A 14,492-nucleotide genomic window follows, 5' to 3' on the forward strand; every position below is an offset into this window, starting at 1 on the left:
ACTCATTCCCTAGTCTCCTCTGTCGAGAGGTCTAAGCCTAGTTTCAGGAAGAGCACTTTGTATCCATCTCCCACTATTATCTTCATTTGCTCTTCTCTTTGCTCCCCACGTGCCGAGAGCTTCCTGCCCCTCCTCTATGCCAAAGAACTTTCATCTCGCATTCAAATCCCCACCTTAAAACTTCTGGGAAGCTTTTCAATAAAGATCAAGGCCAATCCCAAACCTACTGAAGTCACTAGGAGTCTTTCATTGTTTTCACTGTGCCTTTAATCAGGCCCCAGCTCGAAAGTCAGGCCTGGTCTACACTTAAAATTTAGGTCGACATAGCAATTGCAGTCGGGAGTGTAAAAAATCCCTACCCCTTACCCCTGAGTAACCTAACCTAACCCCTCATATAGACGCTGACCTAACCCCTCGTATAGACGCAGCTAGGTCAGGGGAAGAATGTTGCCATCATTCGGGGAGGTGGTGTTCGTACACCAACAGAAAATCTCCTTCCATCACTATAGGCTGCCTCTACACTGTGGGATTGTGCCAGCAACATAGCTATGCCCGTATAGTCTCCATAGTGTAGTCATACCCAGGGAAGGAAGGGAGGAAGAACTGCAGTGAAACTAAACTCTGTGCAAAGGGAAATGATTTGGCAAATAGCCTTCCCTCCATTCAGAGCAGAGTGGACTTGGTTGTCTGCAGAAGGGAGAATACATGCCTACCTGTTTAGGAGTATAATATGAATGTGTCTTCACAGCACAGTTAGCTTGAGTTATAACTTGAGTGTTACCCCCAACTCAACTCCCATCCACACACAAACAAAAATCTCTAGCTCAAGTTAAATGGTTCTGTAAACTCAACCTTGCTGGCCCACAGGGTGACCAGATGCAAAATCCAAAATATTGGGACCACCGCAGGGGCAGCGCCTTTTCAATTGTTACACTCACCCAGCACGTTCGGCAGCGGGAAATAAATCTTGCTGACGAATAAAGAAGTACCCGCCACCGAAATGCCGACGAAGCCCGTCAGCAACTGAAGTGTCCACCTCCAAAGTGCCGCTGAAGACCCGGACGTGCCGGGTGAGCGTAACAATCGAAAAGGCGCTCCCCCTGCCTGTCACCACCGCCTAAGCAAAAAACAAAACACAAAACAAAAAAAAACCAAAAACCCGCACCCAAAACAAAATATCGGGACAAATGGCATCCCGACCGTACTTAGGTCAGGATGCGGGACAAACTGCTCAATTGCAGGACAGTCCCAATTTTATCGGGACGTCTGGTCACCCTACTGGCCCATGGGGGGAGTTATTGAAGCTCGAGTGATGCTGATGCCCAAAAAGAAAAGGAGTACTTGTGGCACCTTAGAGACTAACCAATTTATTTGAGCATAAGCTTTCGTGAGCTACAGCTCACTTCATCGGATGCATTCAGTGGAAAATATAGTGAGGAGAAATAGATTTCCACTCCATACGGCTAAATGCAGTGCCTTGCATAATGACAGGTTTCAGAGTAGCAGCCGTGTTAGTCTGTATTCGCAAAAAGAAAAGGAGTACTTGTGGCACCTTAGAGACTAACCAATAACGAAAGCTTATGCTCAAATCAATTGGTTAGTCTCTAAGGTGCCACAAGTACTCCTTTTCTTTTTGCGAATACAGACTAACACGGCTGCTACTCTGAAACCTGCTGATGCCCAAGTTAGTAATGTAGTGGGGATGCAATAGCTCATCCAATTATTCTGCTAATCCAATCACGCTGTGTAAATCCCATGTTAATTTGTATCTCACTCAAGTTAGGATAGCTCAAGTGCAGTAGCTCAGTGGTTCTCAACCTTTCCAGATTACTGTACCCCTTTCAGGTGTCTGATTTGTCTTGCTCCCAAGTTTCACCTCATTTAAAAACTACTTGCTTATAAAATCAGACATAAAAATAAAAATATCACAGCACACTATTACTGAAAAATTGCTCACTTTCTCATTTTTACCATATAATTATAAAATAAATCAACTGGAATATAAATATTGTACTTACTTTTCAGTGTATAGTATATACAACAGTATAAACAAGTCATTGTATGAAATTTTAGTTTGTAATGACTTCGCTAGTGCTTTTTATGTAGCCTGTTGTAAAACTAGGTAAATATCTCAATGAGTTGATGTACCCCTGGAAGACCTCTGTGTACCCCCAGAGGTACGCATACCCCTGATTGAGAACACTGCAGTAGCTCAAGTGTACTAACTTGAGCTAACTACTCCAGTGAATACAAGACTTAGGATTGGATGTGCTCCCTCGGCCTGCCTGTTCTGCACTTCTGTCTCCCTGATGGAGGGCTCTCTTGGATCCAGCAGTCTGTTTCTGGGGAAAGTTGCTGCAGGACCCCTTCTGTACAGAGTCCTGGAGTTGCTGACTATGGCCTGGTCTACACTAGGAAATTAGGTCAGTATAACTATGTTGCTCAGGGGTGTAAAAAATCCACACCCTCGAACGACGCAATTAAACTGACTGAACCCCCGATGTAGACAGCGCTAAGTTGACAGGAGAATTCTCCCCTCGACCTAGCTACCAGTTTTTGGGGAAGTGTAGTACCTCTGCCAATGGAAGAACTCCTCCCATTGGCATAGGTAGTGTCTTCCCTGAAATGCTGCAGCATTTTAAGTGTAGACAAGTCCTATGTGGGATTCACTGGTAGGCTGGCCCCACTAGAATCAGGATGCCAGATCACTGGTGGACAGGAGCCAGCATGGAGAACAATGCCCTCGTGCAGATAACCTGTATCTCCAGCAGATCTCAGGGGATCTGTGCAGTTTGGGGTGAATTTCCTCTGCATCTGCAAGAGGGGTGGGCATATAAATCTCATATGCCTTATCATCTGTAGATAAATTAGTCTCCATTTGCATAATTTTGTATCCCGTCAGCTTCATCAAAGTTTAAGAATATCTGATGTAAGAGCATATTCTGGAGATGATCCCAGATTAAATTGTATTCTCTCTACATTTGTGAAAGCTGATTATCATGTCCTTGTTTCAGCAAGAGAGAATGAAGGAAATGCAGAGAGCTAATAGGTCTTGGCTTCAAACATACTGCAGCACACAGAGATATTCAGCCTGAGAGATGATCATGAATTGAGACACACCATTTTTACTCCGTGTGTTGAGGCCATCCTGGCACTCGCTGACGTGGCTGATTTTGAAACTGAAAACAGTTAGCTTTCAGAACTTTGTCCCTTTAACACACAATTTGTGTTGGCAGTGAGACCTCTAAGCAGCAGCACACTACCTTATTCCACATAAAACCTGACAGTCAGTAGTCCCCAGGTGACTCAGCTGATAATATTCTCCCCTGTGGAGAATAAGTCATTCAAGTTCCATATCATGACAGGGACCCAGATTTGCAGTGCAGTTTTAGGACATAAACCTTCTTCCTATTTCTGCCCTTTGCCCAAATGAAAACTAAAGTTTCTCTGGCATGTTTCACAAACAGCATAGGATAACCCTCATGTCCTGGCCGATACCTCCCTCTGCAAAATAGATTCCAACATCTAAGCCTAGGTGTGAACTACTGTTGAAAGCATGCAGGTTGTGTAAGCAAATAGAGCAGTCACAGCACTGCTAGTACTTAACAGTTTGGATACCAGCAATACGAAAAAAGTTATAAATAAATATATTTTTGATTTATTTAACTATATTTATTTATTTAATATACACAATAGCACCCACATGATCAGTTTCTGTTATGGAATATCTGAATCTGTTAATCAGACTACCCATACTTCGGGTTTACCGAAAATGTTTTTACTTGAAAGCTGGACAGTGAGTGAAGAGCTTTTGTCTGAGTGTGTCCCCTAAAACATTTGGAGAACCACACTGGAAATGGATAACTAAAGTTTTATTTCTTTTAGTTCATATATATTAAAAGCACCTAATCCACACTCTAGCTGTTATCACAATTTCTAAAACAATCCATACTAAATATATAGAAAATAGGGCTATCGATTAATCATAGTTAACTCATGCGATTAACTCAAACAATTAATTGTGATTAAAAAAATTAATCATGATTAATCACAGTTTTAATCACACTGTTAAACAATGGAATACTAATTGAAATGTATTAAATATGTTGGATGTTTATCTACATTTTCAAATATATTGATTTCAATTACAACAAAGAATACAAAGTGTACAGTGCTCACTTTATATTATTTTTATTACAAATATTTGCACTGTAAAAATGATAAAAAATAGTATTTTTCAGTTCACTTCATACAAGTACTGTAGTGCAATCTCTTTATCATGAAAGTGCAACTTACAAATGTAGATTTTGTTTGTTAAAAAACTGCATTCAAAAACAAAACAATGTAAAACTTTAGAGCCTACAAGTCCACTCAGTCCTACTTCTTGTTCAGCCAATTGCTAAGACAAACAAGTTTGTTTACATTTACAGGAGATAATGCTGCCTGCTTCTTATTTACAATATCCCCTGAAAGTGAGAACAGTCATTCGCATGGCATTTTTGTAGCCGTCATTGCAAAGTATTTACATGCACAATATGGCTTTATTAACACAGCACCAGGAAGAGACATTGGATTTCTGGAGCAAAAAATGTGAACTGTCCCTTTTGATCCCCAATCTGTGAGATATTGGTAGTTTCTTTGGAGACTAAGAAGATATAACACATGGCCCACCCTTACAAATGGAAAATAGTTGCAAGAGCGCAGTGACCAGAAGGGAAGATGTGGTCTGGTCCCCAAATGAAAAAGCAGATAGTATCCTTCATTTGGCTGGATGCCAGAGCACTTTACTTAAAAAAAGATTTATTTTTCAGCGTCAGAAATTCAGCTGTGACGTACACAAACTAGTGATTACTCAACTGATTGGCAACTAGAAGAGGTATTAATGTCAGTGAATATGATGCATACAGTAGGTATGTGAACTGAGAAGGTAAGCCAAGATATGCTAATTAGAGAAGGTGATGCAGAGTTGAAACTGGGTGTGCATCCTTGCTTAAAGGAGAACATTCTTCTCCACCCAGTGTAACCTGTACTGCTTGTGAAGCCATAGTGGAGGCAAAGGGCCTGATCCTGCAAATACTTACACACGTGTGTAACTTTACTTACACAAGTAGTTTAATTGACTTAAGTAGGACTACATTTCTGTGTAAAGTTATTCATGTGAGTAAGTATTTGTAGAACTCGGACCAAAGCCTGCAAAATGAACATCATAAGTATTATTATACCTTGTCCTGCTACAAATACCAAAAGTTTCTCTTGATATTTTATCGGTTCAGTGTTGTCAACTCTGTGATTTTATCACATATCTTTTGTAACTTTGTGTTTTTCTTGAAGCTACAGTTCTTAGAGTCATGAGAATCTCAGCTTTCATTTTAAAAAAGCATGGTTGCATAGAAAAGCTGGGAAATATGAACCATAAAGGCTCAAAAGACAGTAGGAAAATAGAGAACCAAAACCAAATAATTCATGACTTTAGAGAGAGTATCATGACTTTTGGGGGCCAGACTCACTTTTTTTTAAACACTTGATGTTGACAATATAGAATCATAGAACTGGAAGGGACCTCGAGACATCACCTAGTACAGTCCCCTGCACTCATGGAAGGACTAAGTATTGTCTAGAAGACTATCCCTGACAGGTATTTGTCTAACCTGCTCTTAAAAATCTCCAGTAATAGAGATTCCACAACCTCCCTAGGCAGTTTATTCCAGTGCTTAACTACCCAGACAGGAAGTTTTTCCTAATGTCCAACCTAAACCACCCTTTGCTTCTTGTCCTAGCCTCAGAGTTAAGAAGAACATTTTTTCCTTCCTCCTTGTAACAACCTTTTATGTTCTTGAAAACGGTTATCTCCCCTCTCAGTCTTCTCTTCTCCAGACTAAACTAACCCAATTTTTTCAGTCTTTCCTCATAGGTCATATTTTCTAAACCTTTAATCATTTTTGTTGCTCTTCTCTGGACTTTCTCCAATTTGTCCACATCTTTCCTGAAATGTGGTGCCCAGAACTGGACACAATACTCCAGTTGTCAGTTGCTTCTAGGCTTTGCTATCAAACAAGAAATGGCCAATTGCAAGTGATTGTGTATCATTATCCAAATGGTAAGACAGAATAATTGTTTTACAGAGCTGGCTAGAAACATCAAACCAATAATATATTTCCCTTTCAAGAGAAGAAAAGACTACATTCTTGTTTACACTATTTGCTAGAATTTTCCAGCCAACCTTTTGATGGCTGTTATAAGCCTATAAAAGGGAAAAAAGGGAACCTTAGTGAAATTGCACCATGAACAGTTATGGCACTTACAAATAATTATTTACTTTAATTTTTTTTACCTCTGGGCACTTAAAAAAAGTAAAACAAATGTTTAATACAAGATTTTAAAAATCTGTAACTCATGTATTAACTATCTATAACATAATCTACACTATACTATAGCAACCAGCCACAACATAATCTTTGTCGAACAAAACCAAAAATTGTAATATTGCATCAGAGAAGTCAGTTTCTTGAAGAGACAATCTGTGTTGGTTAGTTCACTCCTTGAGATTCAGTTCTTTTTCCTGTTTGGGGTGTTCCTGACATATGGGGAATGAGCATGTGAGTGACTGTGACACAGAATGTGAAAGGTAGTAAATTCTTTCTGTCTAATCATTGCAACATTCTCTCTCTCTTTCCCAAGAAAGAAGAAAAAAGGACAAACAGGCAAATGAATATTCCTATGTAAAAGCTAATGATGGTTGCCTGACTACTAATCACTGGAAGAGCCCCACCAGCCTTGCTGGAGGCACAGCTGTAGCAGGTTAGCAAATGGAAACCTTAGGTACAGGAAACAGGATAACACCCCAAACATTAAAAATAATAAGCCTAATATTTTAGATCAAGATCCGAATGTCTTTATCGACAGTAACCTTTATTGAGTTTTTTTTGTTTGTTTTTTATTCCTTTCCCCATAGTGGAGAGGATTGACAAGTTCTGATTTCTTTTACCCTGACCCAGCTGTTTGGTCTGTATGGCAAATATCCAGTCAGATCAGGTCAGAGTAGTTTACAGAGACAAAGTGCTAAGAAAGAGAAGTAGGAAGAACACAAATATCTTTAATGAATTTGTAAGTTCTGGTCAGCTTGATAAACTGGCTGCCCCTTTAGTCCAGCTATAGCTCAATATATTACCTACAAAGGAATCTAAGTTCAAGACTCAAGATTGGTCAGTCACTCCCAGGCCAGCAGAAGCTTGGAATGCTGCAAAAGTGGTATGCTCAGTAAATGGGGTGAAGAAGCATTTTAAATCACTCTATTTCAACCTTCCTGATAGCTTTGGGAGTACGTTGTGATAGTCCACATAGAGTAAGATTATTATAAATTGTGGCTGGACAAGGTCTACTAGATAGAGTTGGTCAAAAAAAAAATTCTGTAGAAAATTCAGATTTTTTTTTGTTGCGGGGGCAAGAGGGATGAAAAATTAATGTTCAATATGAAAAACAGTTAACAGAAAATGTTTAGCCAGTCCTAATACTAGATAACTGAATCTGCAAGTACAGGATGTGGTCTCTGGGACTGAATTGGAGCTGTTCTGTAATAATTCATGAATACTGTATGTTGACATGGTTATTGGGATGTTTACCAGCTGAATATATTGGTGTAGTTTAATAGGGGGTTGGAAAAACAAGCAGGAGGAAAAAGAATGCCTCAAGATAGATAAGCCCCTTCTCCACAAACACTAGAGAGTTGAGATGCTGTGAGAAGAGGAAAAGGTCCATTAACCCAGCAGATCAAAAGAAGTGAGGTAAGTTTAAGAGAAACTACACCCTCTAGAGGGGAGATGTTGTTTGGGGGAACTAGAGTGGGGGCACAGGGCACCCATTGGGGTGTCTGAAGAAGTACTTTTACCATCAAGGGATCTTTAGGGAAAATAGACATGTGCCTAGGCAGTTTGTTGCTTTAAAATCCTCTCTCTGAATGCTTTGTTCCTACTGTAAAATAAATAATACTTTTGGTTTAAGAAAGTTTCGTCCAAAGTTTTGTCAACAAATGAAGAAACCACAAACAAACAAACCAACAGAAGCCTCAGAGCTAAAAAGGGTTCTGAGAACCCTCCATAGAACAAAATATTAATGAAGCAAGAATGGTAGTTTAGCATTGGTAGGCTAGGAGAAGCAGGTTTAAGTTTATACTTGTTAGTAGTAAAAAGACACTGTCCATATTAAAATAAGACGTATCAATTTATCTCAAATTATGCAAACAAGTTGCTTTCTGTGGGAATGACGAAAGAGTTGCCAAAAATCAGAAACACCACAAATTGACATAGGGTATAAACTGATATATATTAAAAAAGTTTCACTGTTTGTATAGTAAACTTGTTCTTAAAATGATTAAAGACCTTTGATGGGTATTAGGAGATCTGATCTTTATTCCTAGCTCTCTGTCAGAGACTTCCTGGGTGTTCTTGGGCAAGTCCCTGAAGCAATCTCTGTGCCTTTAAAATAAGGAAAAATACTTCACCACTTCAAAAAGATAGTGTGAGGCTAAATTTATTGTTTGAAAAGTGCTTTGAGATCCATTCATGAAAGGTGTTATTGAATAGAAAATAAATATTCCTATTTTGCTCCACTGTCTTGAGATTTTAAAAGTCAGCTATTTAATTAAAGTGATTTTCTGATCTTAATACAAAGGAAGTATCCTTGAAAGATATCCTTGGAAATGTACATGTGCATGCACCAACAAAATTTGTAACAGTCCTTAAAGCCTTAGAGAAAAAAAGTACTGTGTAAAATTAAGATCTTTACTTTAAAAATTTCACGATAAGCCTAAGGGTACAAACAAACAATGCAATCGCCAGTTCAATTTTATAGTGTCCTTTTAAGGCTCCATTCAGAATGAAATTTTATTTCCACACTTCAGACCATATATACAGCCACAGGGTTTCCATGGCTTGACTGCTTTAGAACCTAATCCTGTTCCAGAATCTAAAAAGGGTTTTTATTTGTAATGATTTTGTGGAACTGAGGCTCTAAGCTTTGACAGTATTCTCTACCCATGCATAACAGGAAGTATTGTTTCCTCACTTACATTTATATACCTGTTGAGGACTGAAGACTTTATACTTTCAGCCAACCACATTAAAGTTGACAGTTTTTCAAAAACTTGTTTATTGGACTAATCTAAACTCAAAAAACCTAGAGTAGATGGCTGGAGGGAAGCCCCATTGTAATAATGGCTCATTCCAAACCTAGATACCCAGCCAAAAATGTATAATTCAGGTTTTGTTTGAGCTGCATTTCTAACCCTAGTTTTGTAACCCCAAACTTCTGGGCAATGGGGCTGCGCGCTCATGCAGGGCAGTGTGTCTGGCTCCGGTCAGGTGGCGCGGCTCCCAGACATGTTGCTCTGAGTGGCATGATAAGGGGGCTGGGGGGTTGGATATGGGGCAGGAGTCCTGGGGGGCAGTCAGGGGACAGGGAGCAGTTGGATGGGGCGGAGGTTTGGGGGGAGGGGGTCAGGGGACAGGGAGCGGTTGGATAGGGGGTGGGGTCCCAGAGGGGGCGGTTAGGGGCGGGGGTCCTGGGAGGAGGCTGTCAGGAGCGGGGTGGGGGCGGGGTGTTCTCCTGCTGATGATAGCTCATCTTAATTAATTAGCCTCTTAGAGTTGGTATGACAACTTCCACCTTTTCATGTTCTCTGTACTGTATGTGTATATATCTTTTTACTATATGTTCCATTCTATGCATCTGATAAAATGGGCTGTAGCCCACAAAAGCTTATGCTCAAATAAATTTGTTAGTCTCTAAGGTGCCACAAGTACTCCTGTTCTTTTTGCGGATACAGACTAACGGGGCTGCTACTCTGAAACCTGTCATTTAATAATAGAATTACTGCCATGTAAACGTAATGCAGGTGTGGATCACCTCATATACCACCCACTCTGTTTAAAAAGTAGTTATAGAGATGTGTATTAGATATTCCAATATGAAGCCATTGATGAGTGTCTTATTTCCAGTAAGATGCAACATACATACATAACAAAATTAGAACAAATATTAAAAGGTGGATAAGCAGTTGTAGTAGGCATCTAATGGGGAAAGAGCTTTGAGATTTTACATTAATGCACACAGTGACAGGGTATTCTATTATTTTAAAGAAAAACAGCACAAGATCTGAAGTGTTCATGCCTAAGCCTGAGCCCTGTGAAGAAGCGGATGGGGAGTTTTGCCTTCCCAGGGAGCTTGGACAGAATAGGCTTTGAATAGGCAGCATCAGAACTTTCTGAAGAGGCACCCAGTGAAACCTATATACGTGGGAGCACTCTAAAGAACTCCCAAAGCAAAAGGTGCCCTAAGTTCAATATGTAATCTAATACCCAGAAAGAGCTTTGCTTAGTTTTGAGCACTGGTCCTACTGTCAAGCCTCTGGCAAGCTAAAAATGCTCCCCTCTAATCTAAATCCCCTATCACATTTCCTTTGCAGTTCCTGAGCCAGCTCCCTTTATCAGTTGCTTTTAATTAGAGTTAACTCAGCTTTAAACCAGATCATCTATATGTAAGGAAACAGCTCACAACATTTTGCAAAGAGTAAAAAGAGAAGTAAATAAGTCAGGCCCTAACCAATATTCATGAAATGTAGACCCTAAATGGATGGACTGCGGGTACTATTCAAAGTAACATTAATAACAACTGTGGTTTAATATTAAAGATAGGGGGAGTCTCGGAGACACTCCAGATCTTTTCAATGCTCTATCCTCCTCACTGGTGGTAAGGGCCAGAGGAGACGCAGGATTGGAGGCACTAGTACTGGGTTTACAAAAGTGCCAGTGTCACCAGGTCCACACTGGGAAGGGGCCTATTATGGACCCCTCTAACCCATCCACAAGGCCGGGTCTGGACCCTCACACGGGGCAGTCCAGCACCAGGTCTTACTGTGTGAGCAACTCCCAGCCAGCAGGTCTCGCTTTCCTATAGGGGGCGTGCCACCTAGCAGCCAGGCTTCACCATGTCAGGCTGAGCAGGGCTGCTTGCTACAGGGCCAGTGGGCTCTCGGGAGTTGTGTCCCAGGGACCTGCCCCATTCCCCAATGTGACTCCAGCTCCCAGTGGTCTCTGCTACCCAAAACCTGCAGGGCCCGGTGCAGAGGCTGGTCTGGTCTTGGCCGGGGGGCGGGGGGGGGGGGGGCGCAGCTCAGGCAGATCCGGCCAAGCAAGCGGGTCCAGGGCCGGCTCTAGGTTTTTTGCTGCCCCAAGTTCTGACAGCGCAACTGCCCAAGCCAAAAAAGTGTGGCCGGAATGCTGCCCCTGGAATTGTGCAGCCCCAAGCACGGGCTTGCTTTGCTGGTGCCTGCAGCCAGTTCTGAGTGGGTCCTGCTCCAGTCTGGCTGATCGCAGTGCGAAACCCGCCCCACCCTGAGTCCAGCCCTGACGCACTTCTGGCTCACCCCAGCAGACACAGTCACCTCCTAGTTAGGTGGGGGGAGGGAGGAAGGGGACTGGGTGTGGAAGAGTGGGTCTCTAGGGAGTCTGTAGAGGGGTGCTAGGCAGTGAGGGGGTAGGGGATGCTGGGTGGAGAAGGTTTGTATGTTTTGGGTGCTGGGGAGTGGAAGGCCAATGGGGGGTGGATGAAGTCTGTGTGTGTTGAGGTGCTGGGCAGTGGGGGATCTGTCTGGGCCCTGTGCAGTTGGGGGGTGGCTACAGGGGGAGGGCACAGGGCAGTGGGGGCTCTGTGGGTGGAGAGGTGGTGTGCAGGGCACTGTGCAGTTGGAGGGGCTGGGCATAATGGTTCTGAGGGGTGCTGGGCATGGGGTCAATAGGCGTCTCAGCAGAGGGGCATGGTGTCTGTGGGAGATCTCCAGGCAGGAGGGTGCTGGGCAGAGGGGTCGGGGGTGGGGGTCCTCTGGGCAGGGGGTGGGAGGGCACTAGGAGGTATGGGGGGCATTGTGACAGCGCCGGCTCCTCCTGAGGGGAAGGGGCACGCTGGCAATGCAGCAGGCCAGCCCAGTGTGCGTCTGGTGGCTGCTGGTTTGTAAACAGTGACCTTCCACTGGGCTGGACATTTGTGCCATGTCCCATTGCCCCCAGCCCGGCACCTCGCTCCAGGGACGCCTCCCCTCCACGCCATGCCCCACTGCCCCCATGGGGGCCCCCAAATATGTTTGGCGCTGGGCCCACAAAAGGTTAATCAATCTAGCCCGGGGGGGCACTTGCCACAGACCATTAGGGTCAGTCTGTTTTACAGTCAGGAAAGGGGATTGGCGTGTAGGGAGAAAGACATCCCATATTAGGGGCTTTGTCTTTACACAGGCAACTCTTCCCCCCTCCCAAAAAAAAAAAGTGTCCTGATTTTTCACACTTGCTAGCTAGTCACCCTGTGGGTGCGGGAGAGGCTGAGCCTGGGCCGGAGGCACTGGCAAGGTGGGGCAGGAGGAGGAGGCTGGCTCGAGCCACCTGGGTCTGCCGCTGGCCCCGCTCTCTGGCTACCTCTGGCCGGCCCGTGCCAGCGGCCGGTTACCTGCGCTGGAGACGCCGGGCCCGGGATCCCCGCCGAGCGGCCCGCCCTTACCTTTCGGAAACAGCCGCGCTCTGCTTGCCGCGCCGCCCGGCAGCCCCGGGGCACCAGGGTGTCCGTCATGGCTCGCCTGACAGTGTGCGCGCAGCGCCGCCCAGCCTGAGTGAACCCCTTCCCGCAGCCCAGCTCCACCCCCCGCACGGGGCGGGGCGCCTGATCCGCCCCCGAGCCCGCCGCCGCGCCGCCCTGCCCAGGGTGCTGGGGAGGGGGAAAGGTGGCGCCATGCACCGGGGGGACGCCGCGACCAGCCACTTTTCCCTGCCCCCCCCCCGCCCCGCCCGATCTCCCCAGGCGCGGGCTTCGCCCTGCCCCGGGCTGTCCGAGTGGCGCCCTGAGGGCGGGAGAGGGGGTGGCATGGAGGCCGTGAGGGGCTGTGGGCCGCTTGCTCATTTCGTTGCCCCCTGATTTCCTTCGCTGTGACTTCCTCCGTGTGCCCTTGTGCCGCCACACCTACCCTGGGTGCGTGGCGTGCACGCAGGCTACAGGGAACGGGCGACACAAGTGCCCTTCCCCAGAGCCTCCCTCCCGCTTGATTCACGGGGCAGCGCCCAGCTCGCTGCACTGGGCTGGATCCGATGGGTCGGCGGGTGCCGTTTGCCTCGCTCCCCTCCTCCCCTAGGAAGAAGCGGGCTCCTGTGATTCTGTTTAGTAAAATCCCGGACCCTTTCTGCTCTGGATGCCCCACTCTCAGCCTTCCTCATGGCACGCAGCCTGAGGCTGGCTGGGTATCTCTGCTGTGAAACGAATAATCTGTGGTGGTGGCATATTATGTGGCCTCAGAAGACTTTATTCATGTTTGATGTATTTTCCCTAGTCCATTTTCCTTCCCATGCAATTGTGTTAAATACCAGCCTCGAAAGCTGCAGGTGCGTCTATTTCATCAGCTCACGTAGTTGGAGACAATGCCTTCCATTTGCCTGGAAATTGTCCCTGCAGGGAGCATTGTCCCCCTGGCGCCGGGAGCTGCTGGCTTTGTTTTCAAACACACATCGTCATACCAGTCTTCCTGGGGCCGTTTACTTCCCCTGATTTCTCTGTATTTGAAGCTTTCATCTCAAGAGATAATATGGTCACCCTGGCTCATTACTCTTCTCCATGAGTGATTCATTTTTCAGCGCTTGGGGGAGTATTTACAAAATGCTGGTCAAGATAATTAATAGCAAGAAAGAATTACTGCATATGCTGTGCACTTACGCGCTCTGTTGTTTTCCTTTTAAAGCCCATTGTACAGCAAACTAATACAAATGACAACGAGGCAGCGAGGGGGGCAGGAGCTGTTTTTATTTGTTCTTGTACAATGGTACAATCAGGCTCCATTGTTTATTATTATTATTATGTATTTAGACTAACGCAGTAGTTTTAGTACACCTCTGGAAATGGTTACACATTACACTTTTAAAAAAAATTCTTCCCCAATCGATACAATAAATTGTAACCTACATCTCAAACCTTTATCACCCAGAAGCAGCAGAAATCTGGGAAGAATTTTGACAAAATCTGTTACTCAGAGAGCCTAGTTCTGCAGGCTTTATACAGACTAACGTCCTTTTAAGTCAATGGACAAAAAAACTAAGTAAACAATGCAAGATTGGACCCAAAATATTTGAGAAAGTGTTCCTCAGAATTGCAGAAATCTTCAACACTTAAAATGAAACCTCTCATCCTTCAAAAAAAAGTTCCATTGTATAACCGGTTTTGTAGGTACTTTTGTTAGAGAGTCATATAAAGAAGTTTAAATATTAGATACCAAAATAATGTGCTCATTACTGCACAGCCCTGACCTAAAGAGATCAGTGGACATGTACTGATTAAAGATGCAATATATCAAAATACTTTATAATTAACTTTCCATGAGTAGAAGTGAGTATTCGTGTTTCTTGTTTTTTTCCAACAAATGCTCTGTAAGTTTAAAGTGTCATGTAACCACAGTCTTCAGAAAGAGGAGA

At 44.1% G+C, this 14,492-nt stretch overlaps 2 protein-coding genes across 5 annotated transcripts in view; one reads left to right on the forward strand and one right to left on the reverse strand.

Annotated features, from left to right (window-relative positions):
* The window catches only part of FAAP24 (FA core complex associated protein 24), a 53,022-nt gene extending 43,884 nt beyond the window's left edge, over positions 1-9,138 (forward strand). For 3 of the 4 annotated variants that reach the window (XM_043526454.1, XM_037877691.2, XM_037877692.2), the window contains one exon: positions 6,679-9,138. In XM_043526454.1, the coding sequence (XP_043382389.1) occupies positions 6,679-6,723 (45 nt within the window). In that variant the 3' untranslated portion in view covers positions 6,724-9,138. The remainder of the gene's footprint in view (positions 1-6,678) is intronic. The other variant, XR_005222220.2, reaches the window with a different exon arrangement.
* RHPN2 (rhophilin Rho GTPase binding protein 2) overlaps positions 1-12,770 on the reverse strand; it is a 42,219-nt gene extending 29,449 nt beyond the window's left edge. Inside the window, exon 1 of the mRNA XM_037877684.2 lies at positions 12,541-12,770. Coding sequence (XP_037733612.1) covers positions 12,541-12,609 — 69 coding nt within the window. The 5' untranslated portion in view covers positions 12,610-12,770. The remainder of the gene's footprint in view (positions 1-12,540) is intronic.
* Positions 12,771-14,492: the final 1,722 nt, after the last annotated feature.

The sequence above is a fragment of the Chelonia mydas genome, chromosome 12, assembly GCF_015237465.2.
Source record: "Chelonia mydas isolate rCheMyd1 chromosome 12, rCheMyd1.pri.v2, whole genome shotgun sequence".
NCBI classification, from domain to species: Eukaryota; Metazoa; Chordata; order Testudines; family Cheloniidae; genus Chelonia; species Chelonia mydas.